This window comes from Tympanuchus pallidicinctus, unplaced genomic scaffold (genome assembly GCF_026119805.1).
Source record: "Tympanuchus pallidicinctus isolate F22 unplaced genomic scaffold, pur_lepc_1.0 scaffold23, whole genome shotgun sequence".
Lineage (NCBI taxonomy): Eukaryota > Metazoa > Chordata > Aves > Galliformes > Phasianidae > Tympanuchus > Tympanuchus pallidicinctus.
The window spans coordinates 8,627,557-8,646,938 of NW_026294740.1; the positions used below are offsets into that span (position 1 = coordinate 8,627,557).

A 19,382-nucleotide genomic window follows, 5' to 3' on the forward strand; every position below is an offset into this window, starting at 1 on the left:
TCTGCCATGCCATGACCACAAGGCCGTGCCTGACCTGTGGCACGATGGACATCAAAAGCAAATAAAGCAGCAGCAAAGGAAACAGCAACAAAGGCAGGTTTTACTCCAGGGCTGCAAATCCTATGGTCAGCACTTACTCCTTTGCAACATACACTGGTCATGGCCCTGATTCTGATGGGATCAGGATTCCTTGGGTCAAACTGCCCAACTCCCACCGATGCTGCTTGTCGTCCCATAATGACAGTGACATCTCTCTTCCTACATCCCTTCTCCCTTCATAACAGCACACCTCCCTTAGGAGCACGCTGCTGCCTTTATCTCTCTTCCCAAGCAGACTCTATTGTATTCTGACACAATACCACACATACAAGAGCCTCCTAATGACAGCCCTACTTTTCCCAATAGCTAACAGCACTGAGAAATGTAGTCCTGCCTTTACTGGAGGATTCTATACTGCTTCAGGGTGACAGATTACACTGTTGCATTTCACTTTCTGAACTTCTACTAGCTACTCATCCAAACATACACATCATGTGGTTTAATTAGGTAAAATATGTTCAACTGATCCTATAATCACTTACTACAAAAACAGTGAATATTTGGGAACAGTTTCTCAAATCTATTTATACCACACAAACATACGGATAGAGCTGTTTTATCTGCTCATTTCTTTTGGTTTTTTAATCATAACAACAGAAGTGTCATTGGAAAAGAATATCCCCATATTCCAGAAGCCATCTGGATCCTCCTAAAACAGAGGGCTACTGCAGCACTGAGCCATGCCCTGAGCTCGCTGCTGGATGCAGCACAGCACAGCCTGCCATGGGGACAGCCCCAAGGGCAGCCCTGAGCTGAGGGCAAAAAAAAGAAGCGTGGTAACGCAGGTATAAGTGCAACATTACACTTGTGAAGATGTATTTGAGCATTCCAATATAGGTACTTTAAAAGCTGAGACCACTCTGAAGAGAGAAATGGGGTTGGTTGATACCTCTTGCTCCTCTAAGCCAACAGCACACCTGCTCCATAGCAATCCCACCACCTGCACCTCTGATTTCAGGAAACCAAACAGAGGAAGTCTCAGCCACCTCTAAGCTTTCCACTTAATGAAGAAACAAATCCAAAGCTGCAGTGCTAACCCCAAAGTAAACACCACAGCAGCTCTGCAGTCCGAACAGCACTTCTTCCAGTGTACTTCTTCCAAGCCCATGTGCTGTGCAGTCACTGTCCCTCCTGCAGTCTGTTTTGCCCCCCAGCTCATTCTGGTCACTCCCGCTGGAGCAGAACACACCACGATGCTGAGCAGGACGCAGGGCTTAGGAAAGAGCCCTGCTGGCTTTGGTTTCAACTGCACATAGAATGTGATGGCAACACTCGTGGCCATAAGGAACCACTTGCCTCTTGTCAAAGTGAGGCCCTTTAGTTGCAGCCTCAGTAAGAAGGAGCTGAGATGTATTTCAGAGCGCTTTGTTTATATTGGCAGTGCTGCTGTAAAACCATGTGTTTCAGTACTACAGATGGAGCCTGATGCTTCCTTGACCATTCACCTTCTTATCACTGCCCCACAAGGAGCCCCACACATGGCCAGCTGCTCACCAGCAGCCACACAGGTCCCTCAGTCTGAGACACAGCACTGCAGACCTGAGGAACTCTCAGAACTCCATTCCCAGCTCCCGAACAGGCAGCCTGACTCAGTTCAGCTATATTACAAAGCCACGCTCTGGGACTGCAAAACGTTAGTAGACAAAATGAGCAGGAAATGATATTGTAAACTACACAATAAAAAATAAAAAAATCACGTTTATGTATCCAAACATTATAAGGCAAGCGATTTCTTCCCTGCTACGTTGCTGTAAAAGCACTGCTGCAGTGCGTGAGTCAACCGTGCCAAACTGCAGGTAACAAACAGATCAGCAAGCACCAAAAGCTCCGTGCTGGGATCACCCCCAGGGCTGCAAGGCCCTGCATGTCCCCCCTCTCCCAGATCTACCCCTCCTTGAAGCAATTGCATATAACTCACTTTTCAAAGCTTAATCGTGTTACAGGAAGAAAATCGGTGTGTGTTAGAAACTCCAAACCATCCCTTGGATGTGCAAGAGTAAATTTCTAGAGAACCAGCAGACATGTTGCAATTTTACAGCTCAACCGCGCGGAGTGAATGAGGTGTGGGGAGAGGATGGCAGCAAAGGAGAGAAAAAAAATCACACGGCCATACCTTTGAAGTGCAAACATATTACATAACAAATTAAACTCCTGAGCGCTCAGCAAACCTACAGCTTCCTCTTCATAACAGCGCCTCGGAAGACCTTTGATTAACAGCAAGTGCTAAGCTGGCTCTGTCAGCTGTCTGGAAATCCACACTCAGTGTACACCAAAAGGCTGTCTTAAACACATTGCTCTGAGAGGCTGCATTGAATTAATAAAACTGCAGCAACAGGATTAATCCACAAGCCAAATACCCCCTTCGCACCGTTCCACAACTACACATTTTCCAAGTAACTCAAAATGATATGAATTATCTGGGTTATTAGTAAACAGATTTTTAAGGAGTCTGTATGCGTGGCAGCTTTGCTGTTATTCAGAGAACACTGTCACATGGGAGAGCCCTTTGCATCCTGTGACATCTCGGCAAGCTGATCTGCACTTACAGTAATTATTTCCAGGAATATCAGAGAAGTCATAACTCCATTCTGCCTCCATTCAGAGAACGGCAGTAACACTCTGTAACACTTACATTTTAATGTCTCAGTGCCAAAGCCTTTTTTCTCATGGATGTGGGCATGGGGGGACCTGTGCTCAGGGCAGGGCTCTGCCACGTGTCCCTGGACAAGTCAGAAAGGAGCTTTTGGTGTCTGCTAGGACGGCCAGTGCAAGCTCAGCCAGCAGCCACTGCCTGCTAGCTGGGTACCATGCAAGGCTGATGCCTTTACTGTCAGTCCAGAATAGTGATACTCATCAAATGGAAGCAACTGAGCATGGTAACTGAGCTCTCCTCATTTCAGTAGCTTCTTTTGGCCAAGAAGTTTCATCTATCCACACAAAAAATCAACTTGTTTTCAGCTACTTCTGTTCTACGCTACTAGAAAACCACTGACTTCAATTACATTACTGTCCAATCACCAGAATAATTGATTTTGGCTAACAGACTTTATTAGCTGCTCAGCTTCCCTCTCAAGTCAATAAGCATTTGCTGATCTCACCACGATGAGGTTACTGCCTCAGCATCCACGCAGTCTGCACACCTCCAAAGATGACTCCAACTCTCAAAAAGAAATAGTCCACATATTCAGCGTGTTCCACTTGTTGCAGAAAACTGAATGTAGAGCTTAAACAGTCTGGCGTAACGAAACATCAGCTGGCACTACCCTGAAATACACATTCACACAATCCTCTGCCAGACCAGGGTTTGCCGAACGCGTTGCTCAGAGCTCCCAGACACTCAGCTGTGAGTGCGACCCAGTGAGAGGGAACCAGATGGCAAAAGACTCCTGGCATCTTTCAGTGTTATGTGAAGTGTTTCTTCAGCTCGTGCTTACACCACCCAGCCACACTGCTTTGGAAACAGCCCTGCACATCTCTCTGCAGATCCTTCCACAGACAGACCCTGCAACAGGAAAGCAAGGCCCAAGCCTGTTATTTTTAAGCACTGAACCAAAATGTCTCACGCTCAGAGTTTCTGTTGTCAGGAGAAATAAAGAACCACCTCTGAAGGATGAATTTCATCCTTGGGATCTGTTACCTCAGAGTGTTCAATTGCTCATTAGAGACCATGGAGGAGTTAGATGCTTACAGTCAGATAAGGAGAATAGAGACCAGAATGCTAACTGAATTGCTGGGAAGAGTGAGAAGTTTCACAGCTGTTTCTATGGGCAAGCAGGGCTCAACGGCCGTGTTGGTAACACGCGATAGCTCAAGCACCACAGAGAGGTGATTTTGCTCATGGCCAAGTTAAATAGCCTAGCCATTTCTTAATCCAACTGGAACATGTGCCTGGTAGGCCAGGGGTTTGCTTCTATTCCATGTTCATAAGGGCTGGGCTGAAGGCCGGCGCTGTGCCTGCAGGCACTGCTAAGGACCAAGTCCTGGACATGTGGGATGGCCACAGCTCTGCACTCCACAGCAACAGCTGGAAAACAGCCAGAACCACTTAGAGCTGGTGCTAATAAGCAGTAACAACAACAGAATATTGCAGCATGGAAGCAAACTTGCTAAGAGTGCTTCCACAGCTGGAGCACTTTGCCTGAACGGCTGCTTGGGCACAAACACTGCTCTGCAGGGCTGGGCTCAGTGACTGCAAGCACAAGGATTGCTGTGTGGGGGATCAGCAGCAGCAGTGTGGTGTTAAAAGAGAAAAGAAAAGCATCACATTATTAGAGGTGAAGGCCTCTGAAGTAAAACAGTAAAAAAAAAGTAGTAAATAGAAATTCTAAAATTCATTACTTTGAGTGAGCAGGTATGAGTCCCGTTACTTGAACAGAAAGTTGCTGCCTTGCTGCAATGCTTTTCCTTAGGACAGTTTTCAGAGAGCTGTAGATCTTTCAGGAATAATAAATTTCAGCACGTTGCCTGCACACACATCCAGAATAAAGTAAGAAGTAGAAAGGGCATAGAAAGATAAAGACAGAAAGGCTGAATGCCTGAGCCACGAGGTGTGGGGAAGCAGGCACTGAGAATGTATAGACTGCAAACTTTGGAGAGATTGAGAAGGTAGAGACATGGAAAGCTGAGTGTATCGGGTTGGCACAGCTTAAAGGACAGAGATGTGACCATTGCTAAGAGTCAGAATTATTTGGGCCACAATGCTACAAAACAGGGCCCTTCTGTGGCCAGAATTACATTCACAAAAGGAGCAAATAACAGCCCCAGGGTCAGCCAATCTTCTAGTGATACCAATGAAAGGTTTCTTTTGAATGCAAAAGGAGACAAGGTGCACTGTGCCCAAGAAGTGCAACATCCTCAAACTCGCTTTCAGCGGCAGTAAATACATCCTGATGCGTTAAAGCAAAGCATGCTCCAGCAGTGTCTCTACGCAGCCTCCCCTGAAACCTGCAGGATGTCACCGCTGACAACTGATGCTTTTCTACTGCCATCTCTGTTGAGATTATCAGTTTCACTCTTTTCTTTGTTTCATTTCAATATTCTCCTCCCAATAGGCTCTGATTCACCCCGGGCCTCTGGGACCACCTGAATCCTCCTTCAGAACCTGCTCGTCCCTCACAGCCTCACACATCAATTTCCAAGACCAAAACGGATTGTTACGATCCGAGCCGTTCTGTGACAGCCTGTGGGACCGACCTTCCTCTGCGCTGCCAGCGATCTGCCTCCAAATTAACACGGCAGCAGACGGAGCGATTCTAACACAACACATCTGGCAGCAAGCGTTTAGAAACAGTTCTATTCGTTTATGTAAAAGCGTACAACTTACCCGGAGGCAAATAAACCCACAGATCGAGGCTCTCTACTATTGTTCAATACCCCCCCCGCCTTGTTTTGGTGCATGAAACAAGAAAGTAAGGCTTCTCATTCAGCAGCCGTTTAGCGGACCTGTGGCTCCGTGCAGGCAATCAACCTTCCGTCTGCCGTCCCCGCTCAGCAGCCGCGTTCGGCCGCCAGCAGAGCGCCCGCACCGCGCCGCTCCGATCCTCGCAGCGGCCGAGCGAGGTTTTTTTAGGGAAAGCGTTTACGGCCCTTCATTGCAAACTGGGAACTGCTCCGAACCCGAGGCGTGTCGGCACCTCGACGGGTCCGCATCCCGCTCCGCGATGCGCGGATTTACAGCGGTGCCACCGACGGAGCGGCCGTACCGGAACCGGGCGGGAAAGCCCGAGCTGCAACCGGGATCCGACGAGCTCTGGGGTCTCGGAGGGGCTCCGGGACCCCCGAGAGGGGCTCCGCCCGGCCGAGCATCGCGGGGAGGCGGCTCCGGGACCCGCCGAGTGCCCCGCGGGGGTCGGGGAGGACCGAGCCGCGTGGAGGGGCGCTCCGCTCACCTCATCACCTTGGCCGAACTGCAGCCCCAGGGCGACGAAATGCTCCACCCGGATGAAGCCGTCCGCATCCTCGTCGCAAACGTCGAAAACCTCCTTGAGCTTCCGCAGGAACCGCAGTAGGCCGGCCGGCTCCATCGCGGCCGTTAGCTGGAGGCCGGCGGCGCGGCCGCAGCAGCCATCATCGCCTTCAGCGGGCGCGTGACATCAGCTCCGAGGAGCGGGGCGGGAGGGGACGGCGAGCGCGGGAGAAGAGAGGGAGGGAAGGAAGGAGGAGAGCCGGGGAGGAACGAGAGCTCCGGGCGGAGGGAGGGAGGGAAGGGAGAACAATAGGGCAGAGCTCGGTGATGGAGAGGGAGGGGCGGCGAGGGGAGGACGGCCGCCAGGGGGCGCTGTGGGACGAGCGGCGGGGCGGCAGGTGCGCGCCGGGCGCGAGCGGCGGCTGAGGGAGCGCGCGCCGGGCGGGCGGAGCGGGACCGCGAGACGGCGGGAAGAAACGGCTCCAGGGAAACGGAGCATCGAAGGGCACGGGCTGCGGGCGTCGGCATTTCGTTACAGTCGCCACCCTCCATCAGTGCCACTTCCACTTTGTTTAGTAGCTCGGTGTCAGAGCGTTTAAGGATCGCACTCCCAGGGCTGGTGACACGGGCTGCAGCTCGGGTTGTGTTCCAGCACAGTAACAGCACGTCACCCCCTGCCGCATCCCGAGCCAAACCCTGCTTCCCATCAGCAGCTGTAGCTCTGATTAGCAAGGTAACAGCTGCACTCTGGTCTTTAATTATTCCTTTTTTAATTTTATCACTTCTCACCAGTTACATCCTCTACTAAAATGCCATAAACAACAGGCAGCAAAACCAAGCTTATTTCTATTGCTATCCTGCCTGAAACCTCATCACCGTTAATCAGGAGGTAAGGAAGTTTTCTCCCTCTTTAGCTGCCGCTTGCAGCAGTGCCGTCATGGCAGGATGTGCCTAAAACACAACACGCTCCATTCAGCTCCCGCAGTTTCACGCCGAGCCCCCGCTGAGCGCCCAGCGCCGCTCCCAGCCGTGCCGCGCGGACCGGCGCCCCGCGGTACCCGGAGGTCCGCTCGCGCCCCCCAGCGGTCAGACCCTGCAGTTACGGCGGTTGGTTCCACAAAGCGCACCGATCCACCAAGAGGCACCACGCTGCCTTCTTCCAGGGAGGGGACAGACCTGCTAACTTCTCACTGCAGGCAGTAGGGAGAGCTTCTGTTTGCCTCCGATTGTAACACGCAGCAGCCTCCTGAAAGCCTTAAGGGTGCTCGAAAGCACCTGAACTTCTGCACAGACCCTGCGTTCGTTAAAACAAAGGCTGCTATTTTGCAAGTCACCTCGCAGCTGTAATGCCTGCAGCCCATGTATTTCCCTAAGCAGACTCACCCACAGCACAGGCAGCGTATGAACTGCTCACTCAGTTGACTCTTACAGCTCTAAACAAAGCTTTCTGAAGTTCTGCTTTCCTGCCCCATCCTAGACAGGACTGTACAGCTCTAAAAGCACGTTCCATCTGTGACTTTATTATAGCTGAACAAGTGCAATTCCCATTCACTGCTGCATTTAGCAACAAGATCTGGGTCAGAATAATAAAATTAGAACACGCTATAGCACAGTGCTGCTAAAGCCAAACAACCATTACTCGCATCTCAAAACAGATTGCAGGAGCTGAGTCCAACCCAGCTGACAAATAAGAGATAAAGCACAGAACGAGAATATTTCTGTGAGACAATGCAGGCACAGCACTGTTACTGCTATGGCCATCACTGGACCAAATTGCCTGTTGGATTAATGGTGTGAGCAGTCTGACCGTGCCAATGAGAGCCTGCAGGCAGCTTGCCTGTAGAGAAACAGCCCTAAAAAAGACATTTTTAGGAACAGCAAAACAATTAGAAAAGCAGAAAAGCCGCTAGAAGCAGCCTGGTTGAGCTAATTGCCTTCGAAAAATGATTGAAGCAGGCATTATCAGATCTACAGGCTGAAGATGCAATTATTCCAGCTGTTTGTTACACTTGGATGATTCACAGCATTTAAGAAACCAACACAGCCCTATTTATCCTTGTTGCTACCTAGGAATCTTGGTATTGATACTGACAATAAAAACTGGGGAAGAGAACAGAGATAAACTCATAGATCTGAAGTAGTTTCAGCTAAAGTATAATTTCTGCCTCCTTGCCTTACAGTTACTTTCAGTGGGCTGGGGAGAGATGGGAGGAGTCCTAGCATGCTTTGCAGCAAGGCCTGAAGACTATTTCAACCCAAAGCTGGAAATTCTGAGGTCCCTTACAGGCCTCTTAATGTTCCCATCTGGTTTAGAGCACTGGCACATCAACGTTGTCAATGCTCTAATAATGCCAGTACTGAACTACCTCACCTGATTATCAGACTATTGAAAATTAACAGCCAACACAAGGAATTTTTAAGGGCAATTTGCTTTTCTTGGAAGCATTTTAAGCGGGCAGTCTGTGAAGTGGGGTGGATTGACAAGCACAGCATTAAACCATTCATCCAGCATATCTCCACATCTGCAGATATATCCAACACAGTTTGCTCCTACCTCAATCATCAGCCACAGTAAGAAATAAAGAACATCTCCCCACGCCAAACAGCAACCAGGATGGCAGAGATAAGCTGCTCTTCTCACTACAAAATCTACTGTATAGCAACTACAAAAACAAACCAAAGCCCCACAAAAAGCAGTGTTCAAAGAAACCTCACGAGGGTGAGCCACACTACTCAAATTATTGCAATTCCTTTGCCACTGCCTGCCAGTCAAATAAATTGTTATTTCTTTCCTGAACGTCTTCTGGAAAACATGAGCAAACCCCAGAGCTCCAAAGTGACACACACAAATTGTGCTGCCATACAGCAGAATGTTTACAGGGTAACAGGCATAACGTGACAGTGAAGAAGTGCTCCAAGATCCCCATCTCAGTACACAGATGTTCTTTTGCTGCAGCTTTGAATCATGAGATAAGCAGATGTTGCAACATTTCAAAATGTTCATCTTCTCAGAGAGACAGCTCAGCACATATCTGCATGTTCACCCCCTTCAGCCTCACACTTTAGACATGAAGCCAATGAGCATTACGTACCAAATTCCCTTTAGGAGAAGCTCATGTGATTCGCTCTTCCTCCAGCAAAGCTCTCATGCCAGATCATTACAGATATTGCCCCTGCACAGCCATGGTCATAAGTGAGACATCTCTTGCCTCCCACATTCATTTGTTCATAACAGTCTCAGACTCTTGCACAGAAGAGCTCTAAAAGCCAGACCAAAGGTGCATCTTCCCAGTATTCTGTGTGCTAGCAATCATAGGGCACCAGAGCACACAGGTTAAGGCACAGCGTGTGCTGTGACACCAGTTACAGAGCCTTTGGCAAAGTAGATGGAACTAAACTTCCCTTATATTAAAGGACTTCTGCTTATTTGTTGTTTGCACTTAAATGGCCACATTTAAGAGCCTGTCTCCAGCAGCCAACATGCTTAGGTTTGGCATAGCCCCTAAAACCAACAAGTCACCAGTCTTCTTGAAGCCATCTCCCACCCCCCCCCCCCCCCCCATCTCTTTGACAAAAGTGGAAAAACCTAAAGAAACTAAAAGTTGGGGCAAGAAACAGGTATTCATGGCACTCAGAGAGCTGAAGCTGGAGGCAGTATGAATGAATGTCCTATTAGAAAAAACATAGCAGTAAATGCTGCAATAACATTTTCTCAGTTCTTTCCTTCTACCAAGCCCTGCAGTGCTGGCTGTTTAGGCATACCACCAAGTATTGTGCATAGCAGGATTCAGGACTACAGACCAACACAAACATGCTTGCTTGGAGTTATTTTGAAGTATTCCACAAATGCTGATGTGTAGGTTTACACACCTCTAGAGCTATCCTCTTATGTTCACCAATTCGAATTGCCAATTCGATGCTGCTTAGCAATTTCAGGTGGCTCTTCATGCTCTTATGGAAGATATCCTGAGGAAGGGAGGGAGAGGCTGCAGACCCAGCACGTTCTTACCGTGCACACAGCCATGAAAACTTCACTCTCAAGTATGACTGCATCTGTTCCCACTTGCAGAGGCTTTACACTGAAAAGCCAAAACAGAAGAGATTTTCAAGTAGTGAAGTCAGTACAATGCTCAAGAGATAAATTACATTGAACCTCTTGTATTTATTAAGATACGTGTTTGAAAAGTCTGGATTTGCACTGCTGAAGTTCTCATGAACACAGTTCAGGCACAGAACAAGAAGGAAAGCAATTAGTAGGTGCCAATACTCCATCTGCTGGGAGACTGCATGTGTGTTTACATATCATTATGCCTCAGTCTTTGCTAAGCCAATGATATCAGACATCTTATGATAGTTTCAGTTGCAGGAAGAATTGGCTGGTTGCTATTCGTTTGGTATTCTGACAGCTGGAACAAGCTGTTATGCTTCCTACCAGACAGTGATAAAAAATGGTCACCTTACACTCCACAGCAGAAGTCAAATGATGTCTGATCAAGTCTTCTTTTGACAGTATTCCATATGAAATGTTGCTTCCAAAAACAGGAAGTCTCTACAGGACTTAAGAGATCTAGAAAAAGTAATATAAATATTGGCTTTTTGTAAACACTTGTTTTAGATACTCCTATTGACTTCCAGTATTATGCTAATATTGTTTCAATAACATTCTGCTTTCCACTCTCCAGCCTATGCTCAGAAGCTTGTAGGAGGCTTTATTTCATTAGGATTCTCTTCTGCACAAGAGGGTATTAGCAGGGCTCCTCCTTCGGCATAAAGGAAAGCAGGAATTGCTGCTGGATGTGCTTCAGGTGTTAAGGCTAAAGACAAAATTCATTAAAAAGTGAATGAAAATGAAGAAACAGGCAGATGAAAGAGATCAAGTCCTCCCCTGGAGGGGAGGCTGTGAGAAAGCCTGAGGAACTGTGCATCCTAATTCACATATCTCATCTCACTGAGATGGACTGTAGACTCTCTTGTGCAGGTCTTCTATCCTGGCATCTTCAAATCTGCAGCTTCTAATCCAGCCAGGTAACTCAAGGACGAAGGCCCAAGGACAAAGAAAGGAAATACTTCAAAACCTCATAAAGCAGGTTTGCTCTTAGAGGGGAACAAGCAGCCAATCTATCAGGACAAAAGTCCATTTTAGTTTTGATGTTCAAACAAACAAGATGGGGAGGACAGCTTTTTTACAAAAGCACAAAATCCTCCCAAGACAAAGGCAGAGGCTTACAGCTTACAGTTGTTTATGACACGGGAATTATCTTGGAAAAGTCATTAAGTATTAAGCAAATCACATCTTAGAAATTCAAAAGCAAGAGCTTATTCAAGGAGAAATATGCCTTTTCATAAACACTTTCAAGCAACATCAGGACGATCAGAGAGGCTGTGTCCAAATAGCAGTTGTTCCTCCTGCAGCTTCTTTGTTCTCAAACTCGCATTCCACAAGAACACTGGCACTCAGCAGGAGGCCATACCAGCTGGCCTCCCTTTCCCTAGTGCTTCTGCTGGGTCACCATCCTGACCATTTTCAGGGCCATCTCTCCTTGATCAGATGGTACCTAGCATGGAGATGAAGCACACAGTAAGCAGCTGCTGTAGAGAAGACAACAGCAAGAACATACACATGCTCAAGTTTTCTTGTTGGTAATGATGCACCCTACCTACTCCAATAGCTATATTATTTACCATGTGCCCAGCCTTAAGAATCCAGAAGAAAGCAAAGTTCTCATGGGCCTTGTGGAAAGCAGCTGTATCCGTGGATTCTGGGGACACATAAAGCGCCTTCCACCTCTGCTGGCTGAACGCCTTCAAGCCGGGCCATTTCAGTTTTCGGATCCATGCCTCCTGGCCTGTTAGGAAGAATTTAGATTCCTGCATGCTCAGATTCAGTGTTGCTGTGCCTAGAAAAGCTACTAAGGATGCAAATAGTTTTGTACAAATAGAAATAAACCAATGGAGAGAGAAGAACTGTCTCTCTCACAAGGGTGTTACTAAAACATTAAGAGCTGCTCATTTGTAACTGTCTTGCCTGCTACAAAGGAGATCTGCAGAAGAGAGATCTAGCTACCAATGTTATTGGTGACTGCACATTCTACTCATTACCTGTTCTGCTCCCAGCCCAAGTCAAAAAGCCTCTTACCCATGGTGTCAACAATGAGATCCAGCTGCCCATTATAGACTGTGACGCTGACATTGGCTGCTAGGAGCTGATCAACAATGTCGATGACAGGCCTCATGAAGTCCTCAGCCATGTTCTCAAAGACTTTTGTGGACTGACCTGATGGAACCAGAAAGGAGACAGAGTTTAACTGCTGAAAGATGTCACTCCCAAGCTGGGACAGAAGCAGCTGGACAGGGGTCTCAACATACAGCTCATGGCTGTGTAAGAGCAAGGCTTCACACGAAGCATCAGGCAGCCAGTTAGAGGAACTAAGAGAACCTGAAAGCAGCCACACTCACACCAGAGCTCACACAGCACTGCTGCTTCTGGCTCTTATTACACACAGAGTGCTGCCACCAGTCCTTCTAAACCCTCCTGTCTGCTTTATACCCTCCCCTTCACACCATCCTGCACAACGCCAGCACTCTGGCAGAGAAAGACTGAAATTCTCTCAGTAAGACTGCAAGGACATAAATCAGTTGAGGATCTTCTTTGGTCCCTGTACTTTTAGCTGCTTGGCTAATGACAGATAAAAGCAGTAGAACCAGAACTGTCTACCACTGGCCTGCTGTTACATTTTCATCTGTGACAGTAAGTCCTCTTTTTAGGATGGAGGACAATGAAAATTTAATGTGACTGCTTACTACAATAAAATATCTCCCTTCAGACTGCAATATAGAGGAAGGCCATAATACACTCATTAGATCCACACTAGCAGACAGGAAAGTACCTCCCCATTTTACACAGTCAGGAATAACTTTTAGTTTCTTTCTGATAGGTCCATTCATCAATTCACTTAGATTGTTCTTATGCATGACTTCCACGTGACGCTGGTAAAGCCTAACTGAAAGAGACAAAACATTTGGATTAGTTGCACATTTAAGACAGTCATCCTGTATAAATAACAATTTTCAGTGCTCCAGTCACAGCTAAATTCTTCTAGTGAAAATGCACCACCACAGAGAACAGTTTGTAGACTTATAGTAAAAGTCCCTGATGCCAATCTTCATATAAGTCAAGAGGTAATATGGGAAGAGCCCAAATATCCATTTTCACTTCTGGCTCTCACAGCACTTCTCCAGGAGAAGCTTCTGTTTCAGCCACTTGGCACAGATACATCTCAAAACAATTGTTTTTGTGCTGTGATGTTTTACTTCTGGGAATCAGTTGTGCTATTTCCTCCCCTCACTGAAGGCAAGAAAGAGATGAAGTGCTTGAAAAAAGCCAAGTATTTTTTTACATGCATTAGCACCATGTAACTAGACTCAGACTGTTTATATAGATGGGACATTTTTGTATCCTAGCTTGAAGACAAGCAAAAGAAATAAAGATGCAACTTAGTGTCATAAAACTATGTCACAATGACCTAACTACTTCCTTGGAGTAATTGTGCAGAATGTATAGGTGGAGGTGTAATCTATAGAAGGGTTGCTCCACATTCCTGTTAATCCCTATTTACGCAACAGCAATCAAGTTCTTGTCAAGAGACCATCAATATCCTCTGGATCCAAAGGTCCACTTTAAGGATGGGCTGACCCAAGGCTGTTCCTATGGTCTGAGCTGATAGTATGGAATGCAAACAGAGCCTCAGAAGTTCAACTACTCAAATATGACTTACCAAGATGAAAATTTTCTTGTTCATTTGCTTTCATTTCTGGAACTTCCTTAGTCATGATGTTATAAAAGTTCACATTGTCTGTGTTCTGAAAAGATAAGATGTTCAGCACTGCTCCTCACAGCAGAAGGTTTTTGTAAACAGATTCCCTTCCAAAATGGAGAGGTTAGGAAGTCCTAAACTTTTCTACAGATCAGGAAGGTATTCATAGAGAAACAGTTCTACAGTCCATAAAGAGCTTTCTCCAGACTACGTGGTTTGTGCTCTTCTCTGAAAAGGGTGTGAAACTACAGGAAGCTGCAAGTGTGACTGCAGATTGTTATTACTCATGACAGAGACAGCTGCAACACCAGATGATGCTTTCAAATGCAGTTCTGCTGGATCCAGTCTAGCCCAGTGCTGCCTCTTGCTCAACATCCACCTAACCTACAACCCCTGAACAACCCAAATGCCTCCTCTAAAACATGGGACAGACAGCCATCACCCTCACCCCTCTTCTGGAATTGATGACATCTAGAAAAGTCTAAGAATCATTGAATGACAGCTCCAATGCAGACAGCATGCTGCATCCATAGGACAAGTGCAGTTAATGTTGCCAGCAGAGAAGTTACTCAAGTTTTGCAGAGCTGCTCTCCTTTAACTGTTGAATCATAGAAGATGAGAGGCACTGGTAGTGAATCAGCACACAGGAGTCACACTACAGGAAGAAGTACCTGCACCTTATGTTGATATCTCAGCTGGAATGGAAAAACAAGCAGGCTTGAGGAGAAAGACAAAATGGGAACCACAAGTTCCTGCCAAAGAGCAAGAAGTGACACCAACTATGTGAAGGTTACCAGAGAGAAAAAGCAGCTCTAGATGAGTCTTTCAGTTTGAGGAAGCCAGAGTTTTTCTTGTACTAAACCACAATAAGGCTCACATGGGCTGCCCTTCCCACTGCCTCTTGCAATCACAGTGGTGCACAGCAAACAGCTCTTTTACATCAACACATCATAAAGCACAAACAGCTGAAAATGGCTGGGCAGGATGTTGGAGGGATGCACACGAGCCCAGGGCTCACTGAAAGAAAAACCTGAAGCTATGTGCTCCCCTAAACACTGACTTCTTGTTAATGCTGCTCAAAGATCTCACCTCTTCAATGATACCTTCAGCCTTACTCCAGAGCTCAGTGGCCAGTCCATACTCATTTTTATTTATTGCATCCATTATTTCTTTAGCAACAGCAGTCACCTCTGCTAGACCATGATCATCAAGGAGAGACTGGAAGACAAACACATGAGGACAGCTTTATTGATAGTTTCACATTCATTTCTCAGGAACAGGCTTCAGATATCAGAAATTTCATACCAAGAGTTAATTAAAAAAAAAAAAAAAAAAATCAACCTCCATTTATTCTACATAGCAGTACAAGTTCTCAGGAGAAGGCCAAGAGTTTAAGGTACTCACAGTGCTATAAAGGTAGGGTCCCCAAGACAGCACAGAATCTAAAAACAATAAAATCAAAAACAACAGATTACAAACATTAAAAGGAAAAAAAAACCTTTACTTTTCATTTTCTGTAGCAAAAATGGTTGTGACAAAAGAAGTACAAGAATTGTTCAGTAAAAAGGTACAGCCAGCTTGTTTTGCCAGAAGCTTGCACAGCACAAAGTTCTTCACTAATCCTGAGAACCCCTAGAATTACTTCAGTGCCACAAGCCTCCTAAGCATCAGTCACTGAAATTTATTTAAAAAACAAAGAAACACACGCTCTTGCTGAAGTTCTCACCCCAGAACTGTAACACGTCAATACGTTACAGGGAGAGAACCCTCCCAGGCACAGCCTGAACTGATCTATTAGCAAATATTACTGAGGGGGGAAAAAAAAACAAACTAGTTTTTCATCCTTCACCAGACACACACCCTGCCTTTCTCAGGTCAGCAAGGACATCAGGTCCCCAGCACAAGGTCTTCTTGTGAAAATAGTGAGAAAGCCTCAGTTGCAAACTTGTGAACCATTTGGTGGCATCACTTTAAATGCAAATCACCAGAGTGGCTGTAGAAATTTACACAGACTTTTCACTACACTCCACTTCAAATGCAGCTGTGCTCCTCACTGACTTGGCTCTCAGGTTGCTCAAGATTCAGATACGTTCCAAAGGCAGACACTTCCATTCACTCCTTGATATATTGAAGTATTTTTAGTGACTTGATATACCAGACTCTCTAGAGATGGCATTTACTTAAGGCAAGGCTGGCATTTTTGACTGCAGGTATCCATTAAATAATCCAAAAAATAAAAAGTAAAATCAATGACAGTCTGAGAATTTTCAACATACCCAGGGGAGAAATCCATGAGTCCCCAAGAGCGACTCCAGCAAAATTGCACTTTATGCTTCCTTCTTGTACAGCCTTGGTGATAAGAGGAAGAACAAAAACAAGCCTGCTTTTAGTTGGGACCTTAGAACCAGTTTTCTTCACACAGAAAAAACCCAAACGACACAAAACCAATCAGTTACTGGTCTGACTCAGGCAGCAGAAACAGCATGATCTAGGAAACACAAGTACTTGTAGAACATCACCTTCTAACATGAACTACATCCTCAAATTACTTACCTTATGCAGCTCTAAAGCAATGCCAGCAGCCATTTTACCTCCGTAAGACTCAGAAAATATGTAGAATGGGACGTTCTGGTGAGAGAAGCCACACAATGAACCTGTTAGATGGAGGACAGACCCCCAGCCATCTCCCACATCCCACAGCACCCAGGGGTAGGCTCCCCACCTTTCATTTCCAAACCCTGGGGATTTTTGAGTCTCAGATGCCATAACAGCCTGGTGTAATTACTAAGGCAAGTTCTGAAGTGGGCCCCTCAGTATTTTGGAACTAGGAACAGCCAAGAGCCTATGTGCTTCTCAGATCACAACAGACAATAACACAGCTTCTGATTATCTCACTGGTGCCAAGACCAGCAATCCATGATATCACATCTGAACTGCAGAAAATATGAGACAGTGGGGTTATACCTGCAGTGCCTCCCCTGCACGCTACCTGCCTCACCTAGAAGGCTGCTCACCAATTCCTTTTGAGATCTGTTCAATTGCAAAGAAAAACAGGATTGTAACCCGTAGTTCAAATCACCTACCTGAAATTCTGTTCTGTGTGTGAAGAATTCATTAAGAAAAACCATCATATCGGAGACTACTGTGGTTAGGTTTTTGGCAAACAAGCTACAGTCATCTACATAGCTGAATCCAGTGCCCACAGGATTGTCCACAAACAAGATACTGGCTGCCTGCAACTGCAAAAGCAGAAAGGTTTCAGTACTAGCAGAGCACCAGTACAAACTTCAGTTTTGATGGCACAAAGATCTAACAGCCACTGCATCCCCAAACCTGAAAGAAACTGGAGAAAAACTGGGTACAAGTCCAACACAGAGAATGGTACAGGTGGGCCTTCTGTCTGTCAGAACGCAGCAAAAGCTATCAGCTGGAGCTAAGCTGTAGAGTTACAAACTCACAAATAAAATCAAGGGATCCACACAGAGGTAGCTAGGATGGATCAAAGCAATGAGGTTTATTTAAAAAAAATAAAATAATAATGATACAACATCTTTCAATTTGCCCAGCGTGCAACAGGAAAGGCACCCAGAACTCCTAACCATCCAAGGGCAGCTCACTCACATGAACCAGGGACCTCCCAGATAGTTAAGACTCTTAGCTGCTCACAGCTCAGTGAATAAACCTCTACTTCCAGAGGCAGCTGTAATTACAGCTGGTTTCCCTTGAAGTCATAAGAGGGTTGTAATTACCAGCCACTGTTTATATGTTGCCAGCCACCTAGAAAAGCCCTCAAGACTATAAGCAACAAAGCTATGATCAGAAGTAACATTTTCCTAGAAATTCCCCACTCACTCCATTTGCCCCCCAGCACACATTCATGGAGGCCTATGTATTCCAACAAAACAAATTAACAGGCCTACTCTTCAGTTCTTAAGAAGGCTATTAATATAAGCCATTGTTATTAGTCTGACTATTTTAAGATAAAGCACCACAGTTCTGTTGAATTTTAAATGAAACCTGTTCTGTGTGCATTTTAACCTAGCAAGCACCTGCTTACACAGGCAATAAGTTTTGCAATCAATAATTAGAAGTTGAACTCTGTTATACCCAGGTTGTATTTCTTGGTTTCAGTTCCTTGTCTAATGGACCAATCTCTTCAAAGTTCCCAAATCCACAGCCTGAAGATCCCGGACCTCCCTAAGGGGAAAGAGCAAATAACTGAGTTAGAAGGCAGCACACCATAGATGTGGGAGACAGGAGCAGAATAAAACAACCCAGTAAGCACAACATCACACAGGAAGTTCAAAGTGCCCTTTGCACTCCTCAGCAACTTGCAAAGAGGGCTCTGTTCCTCACTGTCTTCCACTACACACACACTGCTTCTGATCAGAGAAGTAACCGCCCACATGTGAAAGCATCCAATGAGCTGCATGCTGGATGCTGTTTGAGAACTTTTACCCTTATTTCCTTAATCCCAAGTACAAAAATCAGCCAAAATACAGAAGTTTGAGTCATAAGGTGTTTGCTCTTTTTAAGCAGCACATACAGCACACACGTTTTACTCTGCAATAACACAAAGAGGTAAGGTCCAAGTCACCAAGTGGCCACATCCAATGTTCTTTTCTGAAACGTTGTTCTGGAGGTGAATGAAGAGCACACACTGACGATCGCTATTAGTTGTGACTGAACGAGGCCAATCACGGTGACAATCAGCCTCTCCCGGTAGATTACAGAAGCTCCCTTACAGAACTCACCTCGGATCTCCGACCGCTTTTCCCCCTCCCACAGCACTGCTCGGGCTGCAGGCACCGCGGAGCCTCCAAGCCGCGATACAGCACGGCACAGAGCACCGCTGCGGCACCACAGCTCTCGGCAGCGTCTGCTTCTGCGATTTGACCGGGACAGGTTATCGAGAGCCGCGACGTGCCTTCAGCCACCAGCATTCCTACCCACTAACCCGAGCGTTCTCTGAAGGGCTGGAACGGGACGGCCGGCAGCGCAGCACCGCGCTGTGCTCACCTGCAGCCAGAGGATGAGCGGCAGCTCGGCGAATCCCGCGGTGCGGCTGTCGGCGTAGTACAGCCACCAGAAGATGTGCGCCTTGCTGCGCACCTGCACGTACCCCCACAGCTCCCGGGGGGGCTGCAGAGCCGCACCTGCGGGCAGAGCGGCCGTCAGTGGGGGGAGCAACGGGCGGCCCACCGAACTCGCCCCGGGACATCGCATTTCAGCCTTGGGTGTGATACACAGAAGTACCCCGCAACGCCGCGCTCAGGCCGCGGGGATCGCCCCGCTCAGCCACGGCCCTCCCAACGGGGCACAAGAAACGCCGCGCACGCGGACTCCAGAGGCTGCCCGGGACGCGGCCCCGAACCGAACCGACCCGACCCAGCGACCCTCTCCCCGCCCGTACCTGCTGCCAGCGCCGCGAACAGCGCCAGCCCCACAGCAGCACGCAGCGCGACCATCCCGGCCGCGGCTCTCCTGCAGCTCCGGGTCCGCCTTTCCCGCCCGCCCTTTTTGTCCCAGACGGCGCGCCGTCCCCCCGCCCCTCCCCGCCCCTC

At 47.1% G+C, this 19,382-nt stretch overlaps 2 protein-coding genes across 4 annotated transcripts in view; both read right to left on the reverse strand.

Moving 5' to 3' along the window:
• RAB11FIP4 (RAB11 family interacting protein 4) overlaps positions 1 to 6,271 on the reverse strand; it is a 90,934-nt gene extending 84,663 nt beyond the window's left edge. Inside the window, exon 1 of one of the 3 annotated variants that reach the window (XM_052688376.1) lies at positions 5,988 to 6,271. In XM_052688376.1, coding sequence (XP_052544336.1) covers positions 5,988 to 6,122 — 135 coding nt within the window. In that variant the 5' untranslated portion in view covers positions 6,123 to 6,271. The remainder of the gene's footprint in view (positions 1 to 5,987) is intronic. The other 2 variants (XM_052688373.1, XM_052688374.1) reach the window with 2 other exon arrangements.
• A 3,875-nt stretch (positions 6,272 to 10,146) lies between these two features.
• On the reverse strand, positions 10,147 to 19,337 carry SCPEP1 (serine carboxypeptidase 1). The gene is made up of 13 exons (XM_052688392.1): positions 19,232 to 19,337; positions 18,838 to 18,974; positions 17,926 to 18,015; positions 16,902 to 17,057; positions 16,372 to 16,446; positions 16,095 to 16,167; positions 15,223 to 15,260; positions 14,908 to 15,036; positions 13,780 to 13,864; positions 12,892 to 13,005; positions 12,141 to 12,278; positions 11,687 to 11,850; positions 10,147 to 11,559 (listed from the first exon to the last, which is right to left on the reverse strand). Exons 1-13 carry the CDS (start codon positions 19,284 to 19,286, stop codon positions 11,494 to 11,496), a joined length of 1,320 nt encoding a protein of 439 aa, XP_052544352.1. The 5' UTR covers positions 19,287 to 19,337; the 3' UTR covers positions 10,147 to 11,493.
• Positions 19,338 to 19,382: the final 45 nt, after the last annotated feature.

Bases quoted from the DNA above. Each gene is read 5' to 3' on its own strand.
- SCPEP1 (XM_052688392.1), bottom strand. From the start codon at position 19,286: ATGGTCGCGCTGCGTGCTGCTGTGGGGCTGGCGCTGTTCGCGGCGCTG. The intron at 13,865-14,907 runs GTGAGATCTTTG...TTATCTTTTCAG, and splicing joins CTGAAGGTATCATTGAAGAG to AACACAGACAATGTGAACTT. The intron at 12,279-12,891 runs GTACTTTCCTGT...TGGTTCCATCAG, and splicing joins TGACTGTGTAAAATGGGGAG to GTCAGTCCACAAAAGTCTTT.